Source organism: Mirounga leonina, unplaced genomic scaffold (assembly GCF_011800145.1).
Source record: "Mirounga leonina isolate KUSES-001 unplaced genomic scaffold, KU_Mleo_1.0 Mir_173, whole genome shotgun sequence".
Taxonomy (NCBI): Eukaryota; Metazoa; Chordata; class Mammalia; order Carnivora; family Phocidae; genus Mirounga; species Mirounga leonina.
In genome coordinates this window covers 32206035-32218056 of record NW_023270447.1, presented here as the reverse complement: position 1 = coordinate 32218056, position 12022 = coordinate 32206035, and the positions used below count along the sequence as shown (strand labels likewise).

Sequence of the window (12022 nt, the reverse complement as noted above, 5' to 3'; positions counted from 1 at the left end):
ATAAGAAGCATTTTTATTTGTCCTTGTCATCGTGCTTACTTTCCTCTGTCAGCATCTGATACAGTATGACATTATTTTTCACTGTATCTATCTATAATAATATTCTTTAAAAAGTCCCAGTAGGGTCATCTGGCTAGCTTAGTCGGTAGAGCATGTAACTCTTGATCTTGCAGCTGTGAGTTTGAGCCCCACATTGGGCATAGAGTTTACTTAAAAATACATACATACATACATTTAAAAAAAAAGTCCCAGGAGGGTACATATAATTTTTATGGTATTTTTGCCAAAAATGCATAACTTCATTCCAGCTCTGAGAAACATCACACAAACCCAAATTGAGGGACATTCTACAAAAAAAATAACCACTCAGTGTTCTTCAGAAGTGCTCAGGTCATAAAAGACAAGGAAAAACTGAAGAATCTAACAGCCTGGGGAAGACTTAAGAAGAAAAATACAGTTGAAATCTTGGATGGGATCTTTGAACAGAAAAAGGACATGAGTGGAAAACTTGGCCAAATTTGAATAAAGTTCATAGTTTAGTTGATAATACTGTAGTAATGTTAACGTCCTATTTTTGATCATTATACTGTGGTTATGTAATATGTTAACTTGGAGGTAGCAGAGTGTAACTTTTAAGTCTAAAATTAGTTTTAAAGTTTAAAAAAAAGTTCTAGGAGAAAAACTTTTAAAAAGTTAATAGATATCCTTAAACTTTTTTCTTTTTAATTCTAGCACCAAGGAATAGCATTTTTGCTGGCTGAAATGGCAATGAAAGTTGAACTAGCTAGACTGAGTTACCAGAGAGCAGCTTGGGAGATTGATTCTGGTCGCCGAAATACCTACTATGCCTCTATAGCAAAGGCATTTGCTGCAGATACTGCAAATCAATTAGCTACTGATGCTGTGCAGATTTTTGGAGGCAATGGATTTAATACAGAATATCCTGTAGAAAAACTAATGAGGGATGCTAAGATCTATCAGGTAAGGTTAAAAATGATTTTTGTTGTTTTTTAGGTAAAAGAATATTCATAGATGGCAGATTTCTAATTATTTAGGGATTTCATGCCATTAGGAATAATAAACTATCATAGGGGCGCCTGGGTGGCTCAGTCAGTTAAGTGTCCGACTCTTGTTTCAGCTCAGGTCATGCTCTCGGGGTCATGGGATCAAGCCCCACATTGGGCTCCACTCAGGGCATGGAGTCTACTTGAGATTCTCTCTCTCTTCCTCTCCCTCTGCCCCTCCTCCCCCCTCATGTGCTCTCTAAATAAATAAAATCTTAAAATATAATAAACTATCATAAATGGCTATAAACCAGTTTTTAAAACTAATTAACACAGAAGAATGTTACCTTTAAGTATATGCCTTAAGAGAGAATAGGCTAATAAAGTAAATGGTACAGATATGTACATATATGTCTGGATCAGCCATCTTTGAGTCTTAACATCCTAGCCAATTGTGATCCACCCTTTGCTCTCCTAAAAGTATGCATATCATTTAAAATAAATTATTTTATTTTGAATCTTGCTTGACAACTGTTGAATTAATTGAAACCATATTTGGGGGCGCCTGGGTGGCTCAGTTGGTTAAGCGGCTGCCTTTGGCTCAGGTGATGATCCCAGGGTTCTGGGATCGAGCCTCACATCGGGCTCCTTGCTCATTGGGGAACCTGCTTCTCCCCTGCCTGCCATTCCCCCTGCTTGTGCTTGCTCCCTCTCTCTCTCTGTCAAATAAATAAAATCTTTAAAAAAAACCCCAAAAAACCATATTTGGGAGTAAAACAACATGAAGAGATAGTGATAAAGTGATAGTAACCATTTGGTAGTAATAAATTGCTAGGGTTAGAGGTTTAAACTGGAAGTAAGGACTGGCTACTAGGAATGTCTAAGTTAAAACCAAATCCTTCCAGCATCTTTTTCTTTAGCAACTCTGTTCCTTAGTCAGCAAGAGAGAAAAACAGGGGTAAGAGTAAAAATGGAAAATGACTGAAGATGACAACTAGCTAAAAACAGTTCAGAAAAGTTGGATAAATATTTTTGCAACATTAAACTAGATTTCCCAAACTTTTTGAAATGTTGATATCCTTTGATTTAAGACTCTCTCCCAAAATTTTGGTAAATGACTTTTTATAATTTAATCTTTAGAGAATTATATTTTCATGGTTTTACAAAATCAGGTTTTGGAATCTCTGTGGATTACAGACCCTATATATGGCTTGATTCAGTTTGGTATTACAGTGGAGCTTATAGTACTGTCCAAAATACTGAGTAAGTTGAAGTATTTATGAAGATATTTCATCTACATGTATTCTTTTTTCTTGCAGATTTATGAAGGAACAGCACAAATTCAAAGACTTATTATAGCCCGTGAACACATTGGCAGGTATAAAAATTAAAGAGATAGCTATAGAAACATAATTAATTGTTGAGTGATTAGAATACAATCCACTGTTTAAGCTCCAAAGAAGAGAAAGAGCTTTAAGATTTTTTCTGGTAAAACTTTAAAATAAGTACTGTTAACTAAACCCATGCAGCTGATTCTAATACTAGTTTTCCACTTTTGTTTAACTTTATGACTTGCTTTTCCTCAAAAAGATTAGGTTTCATTAAAATTATGTGTTACCTTTAGTACTACTGCACTTGAATTACATTAACCTAGAAAAGTACATTTGTTTTGTTAGGTTAACCACTTAAAGTAACAGAAGTTCTTTGGATTTCAGTATTTTTCCAATGACATTTTTGAAAAGTGGGCTTATAAAAGTATTCAGAATGTTCCAAAATTTACATTGAGGGGGGCACCTGGGTGGCTCAGTCATTAAGCGTCTGCCTTCGGCTCAGGTCATGATCCCAGGGTCCTGGGATCGAGCCCCGCATCGGGCTCCCTGCTCCGCGGGAAGCCTGCTTCTCCCTCTACCACTCCCCCTGCTTGTGTTCCCTCTCTCGCTGTGTCTCTCTCTGTCAAATAAATAAAATCTTAAAAAAAAAAAAATTTACATTGAAGAAGCATTATAGGATTTGGATGCCATCATATAACTTGGTAGTGTCTTTGTAGACTTAATGGTATTATATTGGGGGAGTTCATTTTGCTACAATTTGGAAAGCATTTGTTTTCAGTTTTGTACAATAATACTCAAAAATTTGATGTTCATATTCTCCCACCATACAATGACCAGAAGTTACTGAAAATCTTGTTTAAATCTGAATCTACATTTCACTTGCCTTATTTAGAAATAAATCAATAAAATTTGCCTTCAAATATTTTTACATGAGTCCTGGTATCTGGGTAGGCTTTGGTCTATTGTATACATCTCATTTCACGTGCATACATTATAAAAATAAATAAAATTTTTCAGTGCCAATTAGTATATCTGTTTGTATTCTTTCCAGGAAGTTTTATTACTTCATGTAATAGTGTATGCTTGATTTATTTACTGTGATGAAAAAAAGTCATGTTCTGATTTTGAACTGCATGAAGTTACCTTCTTATTTTTCACTAGATGATATTATTAGACATCTCAAAAAATATAAATATAAAATAATATAAAAAAAACAAAGTTTGTGAATTTAATATTTATTTGTAATCTTAAACATCAAATACTGCCAAAATATGTTATACTAAATGGTGTTTCTGACACCATTTTGATTTTGACACCAACTGGGCATCCTATGGTTCAATCCTATTCTGACATTAACTCCAAATCGTTAGCATCGGATTCCACAGGTTTAAGGGCTCAGTCCCACCAGACAACACTCAACTTCAGGTACCAGTCACAAGTGCTGGGTCCCCAGGCTATCCCAAAACAACAATTATAAGAATACTAGCTGGGCTTGAGAAAAGCAAAGAAGACACTAGAGAATCTCTTAATGCAGAGATAAAAGAACTAAAAACTAGTCAGGCCAAAATAAAAAATTCCATAACCAAGATGCAAAACTGACGATGCAATGATGAGGATGAATGAATCAGTGACATAGAAGATAAAATTATGGAAAATAATGAGGCTGAAAAGAAGGAAAGAAAGATTGGATCACATATGTTGACTTAGGAAACTCAGCAACTCCTTAAAGCATAACAACGTTCATACCATAGGAGTCCCAGAAGAAGAGAGAAAAAGGGCAGAAGATTTATTTGGGCAAATTATAGCTGAAAACTTCCCCAATCTGGGGAAGGAAACAGACATCGAAATCCAAGAAGCACAGAGAACGCCCATTAAATTCACCAAAAGGCAGCCATCCCCAAGACCTATCATAGTCACATAAAATACACAGACAAGGAAAGAATTCTGAAAGCAGCAAGGGGAAAGAAATCCCTAACCTGCAAGGGAGGATAGATCAGGGTTGCAGCAGATCTGTCCACAGAGACTTGGCAGGCCAGAAGAGAATGGCAGGATATATTCAACGTGCTTAATGGGAAAAATTTGCAGTCAATAATACTTTATCCAGCAACACTGTCATTCAGAATAGAGGGAGAGATAAAGAATTTCCCAGACAAAAACCAAAGGAGTTCATGACCACTAAACCAGCCCTGCAAGAAATATTAAAGGGGGCTCTTTGAGTGGGGGGAAAAAAAAACACCAAAAGCAACAAAGACTAGAAAGGAACAGAGAACACCACCAAAAATAACCAACTTTACAGGTAATACATGGCACTAAATTCATATCTATCAATCAGTAATCACCCAGTGTAGATGGACTACATGCTCCAATCAAAAGAAATAGGGTATCACAAGATAAAAAAACACAAGACCCATCTACATGTGGCCTAAAAGAAACTCATTTTAGATCTAAAGTCACCTGCAGATTGAAAGTGAGCAGATGGAAAAAACTTCATCATGTAAATGGACATCAAAAGAAAGTCGGAGTAGCCATACTTGTTTTCAGCCAAACTAGATTTTTAATCTAAAGACTGTAACAAGAGATGAAGAAAATCATAATTAAGGGGTCAACACATCAAGAAGATCTAACAATTATAAATATTATTCCCCCAACTTGGGAGCACCCAAATATATAAATCAATAACAAACATAAAGGGGCACCTGGGTGGCTCAGGCATTAAGCGTCTGCCCTCAGCTCAGGTCATGATCCCAGAGTCCTGGGATCAAGCCCCGCATTGGGCTCCCTGCTCAGGGGGAAGCCTGCTTCAATCTCTTACACTCCCCTGCTTGTGTTCCCTCTCTTGCTGTGTCTCTGTCAAATAAATAACATCTTAAAAAAAAAAGTAACAAACTCATTGATGATAATATAATAATAGCACCCCTACATATCTTCTAAGCAAAAAAAAAAAAAAAATCAAAAAGGAAACAATGGCTTTGAATGACACACTGGACACATGAACTTAACAAATATATTCAGAACATTTCATCCTAAAGCAGTAGAATACATATTCTTTTTAAGTGCAGATGGGATATTCTCCAGATTAGCCCACAATAACTACAAAAGGATTGAGATCATACCATGCATATTTTCAGACTACAACACTATGAAACTTGAAGTCAACCACAAGAAAAAATTTGGAAAGACCACAAATACATGGAGATTAAAGAACATCCTACTAAAGAATGGATGGGTTAATCAGGAAATTAAAGACAAAACAAAAAAATACATGGAAGCAAATGAAAATGAAAACACAACAACCCAAAACCTTTGGGATACAGCAAAGGTGATCCTAAGAGGGAAATATATTGTCATACAAGCCTACCTCAAGAAGCAAGTCTCGAATATACAGCCTAACCTTACACCTAAAGGAGCTAGCAAAGGAACAGCAAATAAAGCCTAAAACCAGCAGAAGAAGGGAAATAATAAAAATTAGAACAGAAATAAACAATATAGAAGCCAAAAAAAAAAAAAAAAGGCAAAGCAAAGCAAAAACAGTAGAACAGACCAATGAAAATAAAAACTGGTTCTTTGAAAAAAATTAATAAAACTGATAAAACCCTAGCCAGGTTTATCAAAAAGAAAAGATCACAAATGAATAGGTGAAATAAATAAAATCACAACAAAAGAGGAGAGATCACAACCAACACCCCAGAAATACAATTATAGGAGAATATGAAAAATTGTATGCTAACAAACTGAGCAATCTAGAAGAAAGGGACTAATTCCTAGAAACATACAAACTACCAAAACTGAAACAGGAAGAAATAGAAAATTTGAACAGACCCATAACCAGCAATGTTATCAAATCTGTAATCAAAAATCTCCCAACAAACAAAAACCCAGGGCCAGATGGCTTTCCAGGGGAATTTTACCAGACCTTTTTTTTTTTTCTTTTTCTTTTTTCTTTTCTTTTCTTTTTTTTCCTTAGTAGGTTCCACACCTAAACTGCAGCCCAATGTGGGGCTCAAACTCACAACCCTGAGATGAAGACCAGAGCCAAGACTAATAAAAGTCGGACACCCAACTGAGTGAGCCACATAGGTGCCCCTCTACCAGACATTTAAAGAAGAGTTAATACTTATTCTCAAACTGATCCAAAAATAGAAATGGAAGGAAAACTTTCAAACTCATTCTAGAAGTCCAGCATTACCTTGATTCCAAAACCAGACAAAGACCCCACTATAAACGAGAATTACAGACCAATATCCCTGATGAACATGCATGCAAAAATTCTCAACAAGATACTAGCAAATCGAATTCAACAGTACATTAAAAGGATTATTCACCATGATCAAGTGGGATTTATTCCTGGCTTCAGGGGTGGTTCAATATTCGCAAATCAATCAACATGATACATCACATTAAAAGAAAGAATAAGAACCATATGATCCTCTCAATAGATGCAGAAAAAGCATTTGACAAAATACAGCATCCTTTCTTAATTAAAAACCCTCAACAAAGTAGGTATAGTTGGAACACACCTCAACATCATAAAGGCCATATATATAAACCCACAGCTAATATCATCCTCAGTGGACAAAAATAGCTTTTCCTCAATGGTCAGGAACAAGACAGGGATGTCCACTCTATTACTATGTAACATAGTACTGGAAGTCTTAGCCTCAGCAATTAGACAACAAAAAGAAATAAAAGCCATCCAAATCAGGAAGGAAGAAGTCAAATTTTCACTATCTGCAGAGGACATGATACTCTATGTAGAAAACCTGAAACACTCCACCAAAAAAAAATGCTAGAAGTAATACATGAATTCAGCAAAGTCACAGGATATAAAATCAGCATACAGAAGAAATATGTTGCTTGTCTATACACCAATAATGAAGGAACAGAAAAAGAAATCAAGGAATTGATTCCATTTACAATTGCACCAAAACCTAATCAAAGTGATCCATACTCTGAAAACTATAGAAAACTTATAAAAGAAATTGAAGAGGACACAAAAAATGGAAAAACAAACATTCCATGCTCATGGATTGGAATAACAATTACTGTTAAAATGTCTATACTACCCAAAGCAATCTACACATTTAATGCAATCCCTATCAAAATGCCACCAGCAGTTTTCACAGAGCTAGAACAAACAATCCTAAAATTTTCATGGAACCACAAAAGACCCCAAATAGCCATAGTAATCCTGAAAAAGAAAAAGCAAAGCTGGAGACATCACAATTCCAGACTTCAAGCTATATTACAAAGCTGTAATTATCAAGACAGTGTGGTACTGACGCAAAAACAGACACATGGATCAACGGAACAGACTAGAAAACCCAGAAGTAGACCTACAACTATATGGTCAACTAATCTTTAACAAAGCAGAAACAAAATCCAATGTAAAACGACAGTCTCTTCAAAAAATGATATTGGGAAAACTGGGCAGCAACATGCAAAAGAATGAAATTGGACCACTTTCTTAGACCATATAGAAAGGCCCAAATGTGAGACACAAAACCATCAAAATCCTAGAGGAGAACACAGGCAGCAACCTCTTTGACCTCAGCAGTAGCAACTTTTTACTAGATACATCTCCTGAGACAAGGGAAACAAAAGGAAGAATGAATTATTGGGACATCATCAAAATAAAATCCTCTGCACAACAAAGGAAGTAACAAAACTAAAAGGCAGCCTATGATTGGAATTTGCCAATGGCATATCTGATAAAGGGTTAGTATCCAAAATTTATAAAGAACTTCTCAAACTCAACACCCAAAAAACAAATAATCCAATTAAGAAATGGGCAGAAGACATGATAGATATTTCTCCAAAGAAGACATCCAGATGGCTAATAGACACATGAAAAGATGTTCAACATCACTCATCATCAGGGAAATACAAATCAAAACCATGATGAGATACCACCACACACCTGTCAGAATGGCTAAAATTAACAACACAGGAAACAACAGATGTTGGTGAGGATGCAGAGAAAGTGGAACCCTCTTGCACTGTTGATGGGAATGCAAACTGGTGCAGCTGCTGTGGAAAATAGTATGGAGTTTCCTCAAAAAGTTAAAAATAGAACTTCCCTATAATCCAACAATTACATTACTAGGTATTTACCCAAGGATACAAAAATAGAGATTCAAAGGGCTGCATTCACCCTGATGTTTATAGCAGCATTATCAGCAATAGCCAAACTATGGAAAGAGCCCCAAGTGTCCATCGACAGATGAATGGATAAAGAAGTGGTACATATATACAATGGAATATCACTCAGCCATTAAAAAAGAATGAAATCTTGCCATTTGCAAGGATGTGGATGGAACTAGAGTGTATTATGCTAAGCAAAATGAGTCAGTCAGAGAAAGACAAATACCATAGGATTCCACTCATATGTGGAATTTGAGAAACAAAACAGAACATATGGGAAGGAAAAAAAAGAGATAATGGGAAGCAAACCATAAGAGACTCTTAAGGATAGAGAACAAACTGAGCGTTGATGGAGGGAGGTACGTGAGGGATGAATGAAATGGGTGATGGGTATTAAGAAGGGCACTTGTTATGATGAGCACTGGGTGTTGTATGTAAGTGATTAATCACTAAATTCTACTCCTGAAACCAATATTACACGATATGTTATTAATTAGAATTTAAATAAAAATTTGAAATGAAAAAGAGTATTACACAAATTACGAGTTAAATAGAATATATTTCAAATGCAGATTTGAACTTAAATAACTCCAAAAATTTACCTACGAATTCTAAACATAAGCCTTCTAGATATATAAATGTATTCAAAGTTATATGATGATGAAAATAATTATTAAAGTACCCTTCATTATATGTATTAAGCAATTATGTAACTATCAAATAAGACTTTTTAGTCACAAGGAACATAAGTGAACTTAAGCTACTTTATGAAAAAAGTGAGGAAATGTCTTTTAAGTGTATTGAAGTGCCTCATGGATCCTAAGAGCAGGAATGGAGTCAGTTTTAGAAGTGTCTAGGAACCAAATAGTCTTTAGAAATGCATGAAATACTGTTTTTCTACCTGTCAACTCTACTTCTCTCTGTCATGTTTCATTGTTTCCGCACTCTGTAGCCTAGCTTTCTCTGCTTCTTTGATCAATGATAGAATAAGACTTAATATTTATGTATCTGATTTCTTGTGACTTACATAAACTGACTGGCTGGGGCCATTACAGCCAGCATGGGGAGAGTCCTAGACTACAGACATGATTCTTAATTGCCTACATCTGTGAACTGATGGTTTATAACATAGCTGGTATGTTTCTGGCAATTTTAATGAATATTTAAGGAATGTGCCATAGTCATCAATTTGCATAAAAGAGAAGAGATTATTCCAAGACTCCCCTGGATTTAAAAAAATGACTGTTTATATGGCCTCTGGAATGATGTCCATTAATTTGAATGCATTACCCATGATCAAATACTACAAAAGGTCTTTGGAGACTGAAGATTAAATCCTATAGGAAGCCCCCCCCCCTTTTTTTTAACATGTTTAAAGATTTCATTTAACTCATTAATGAATGAGGGAACTAATAAGATGTAAAAACTGATATAAGGGAGAGTTTGAAGAACACATATAGGCAGTTAGAAATGCTTAAAAGAATTTGCTAACATATAAAACAGATATAATAATTTATAGGGCAAAAAAATCTAAAGGGTCATCTTTTTCTTGGAGCAGAAATCAACTGTAGTTCACTGTTCATTTGCATTACTATTCATTTTCTATAATTTAACTTTTAAGTTTACAGAGTTGTAGAACAGCCTAGCCAATAGAAAGACAATCACAGGTATATACCCCTTCTGATAATACCCTCAGGATCCATTAGATAATACCTAGCATTCCACTAAAAGGACACTCAGTCATTCCTTTTATACATTTCCATGTTTTTGACAATGTTTCTTAACAGCCTCTTCCTTGTGATCATAAATAACCTGCCAAGATTATTCTTGATACAAAAAAGGTTTCATTATGTTTGGCCAGATTATTGCCACAGTGTTAATTAACCATGTAAGCGTCCTTGAATTTACTTTGCAAACCCAGAGACATACTGTGCTGAACAATTACCAAAGTTGCAGGATTAACTTCTGTCTGAAAGTTTTCCTAAGGACACTCAAATTAGACTTTTAAAAGCCTCTATAGGGGCACCTGGGTGGCTCAGTTAAGCGTCCAACTCTTGGTTTCAGCTCAGGTCATGATCTCATGGAACATGAGATCGAGCCCTGCATCAGGCTCTATACCCAGCGGGAATCTGCTTGGATATTCTCTCCTTTTGCCCCTTTCCCCACTCTCTCTCTCCCTCTCTCTCTCTTGCTCTCTCGCTCTTGCTCTCATTCTCTCTCAAATAAATAAATAAATCTTTCTAAATATTAGAAAAAATAAAACCCTCTATAATTTGCTATCTCAAGGCTATGGAACCAAACCCAAGAAACTGCACCAGAATTCTCTAGTAGTACCTAAGAATTTGGGTGAATTTCTCTTCTCAGCATCTCCAAAATTTACTAAGGTTCCTGGCTTGCCAAAAAGGGCCCTTCCTGGGCACCTGGGTGGCTCAGTTGTGTCTGCCTTCGGCTCAGGTCATGATCCTGGTATCCTGGGATCAGGGCCTACATCGGGCTCCCTGCTCGGCTGGGAGCCTGCTTCTCCCTCTCCCACTCCCCCTGCTTGTGTTCCCTCTCTAGCTGTCTCTCTCTCTGTCAAATAAATAAATAAAATCTTAAAAAAAAAAAAAAGGGCCCTTCCTTACCACCTGTAAGACTAAAACCCTGTACCATTCCAGTTTTACTGGGACAGTGTTGTAAACATTGACTCAATATACACAGTCAACTTGTTTTTTTAATAATGTACTTGTCAAACCTCATTAAATGAGAATTATTCTCAAATATGACAGTCCAGGTATAGCCTTGGTTACACAATAAACAGGAGTACAGATTCATTTTGAATATTGCCATAAAGTATAAGGAGATTCAGAAAATGTTTCTCAATTCTAGGGACTCAGTGAGAATCAGACACCATTTTAAGCTTCCAATTTACAAAAGCACAGTCCACTAAATCGAGGAGAGCCTAAGAATTAAAAAGGGCTTCCTCATATATCCAAAGAAACAGAACATTACAACTGCATGAACAATATTCTAAAATAAGTGACCATGATTAAGTTCTCCTCATTGGCTCATTCAGTTCTCTGTAATTGTTCTGTTGGATCTTGAGTCAGTAAACTGCTTTCAAGAAGCTTCTCCTTCCAGACTAAAGAGTCCTAAGAAATCCTGATTCAGTCTAATGGTACGCTGTGAAATTTGTCTAAGTTTTGTCCACTTGGAAGTCTGTACCCAAAAGACTATTCTTGGAAGTATCTATTACTGGTTCAAAGTACCAGATCCTTTCCATGAGGCTTTGAGACTGTCCCTGAATGCACAAACTTTGGCCTGTAGCTTCTAGTAGAGCCTTCAAGCTAGCATCAGAGTAAAACAAAAACTCTCTGTAGATGACTGTCTTAGCTCAGGCTGCTCTAACAAAACAAGAGACTGCCTTAAACCACCAACGTTTGACTTCTCAAAATTCTGGAGGCTGGAAAGTCCAGTATCAAAGCACCTGCCCACTTCTGTGTTGTAGACTGTTAACTTCTTATATCCTCACATGGCAGAAATAGGGTCAGAGAGTTCTCTGGGGTC

At 36.2% G+C, this 12022-nt stretch overlaps 1 protein-coding gene across 1 annotated transcript in view; it reads left to right on the top strand.

The window, feature by feature from the left end:
* Window positions 1–2584, top strand: part of ACADM (acyl-CoA dehydrogenase medium chain) — a 30206-nt gene extending 27622 nt beyond the window's left edge. Inside the window, exons 11-12 of the mRNA XM_035018249.1 lie at window positions 733–981; window positions 2324–2584. Of these exons, the coding sequence (XP_034874140.1) occupies window positions 733–981; window positions 2324–2395 (321 nt within the window). The 3' untranslated portion in view covers window positions 2396–2584. The remainder of the gene's footprint in view (window positions 1–732; window positions 982–2323) is intronic.
* The last annotated feature ends 9438 nt before the right edge of the window (window positions 2585–12022 follow it).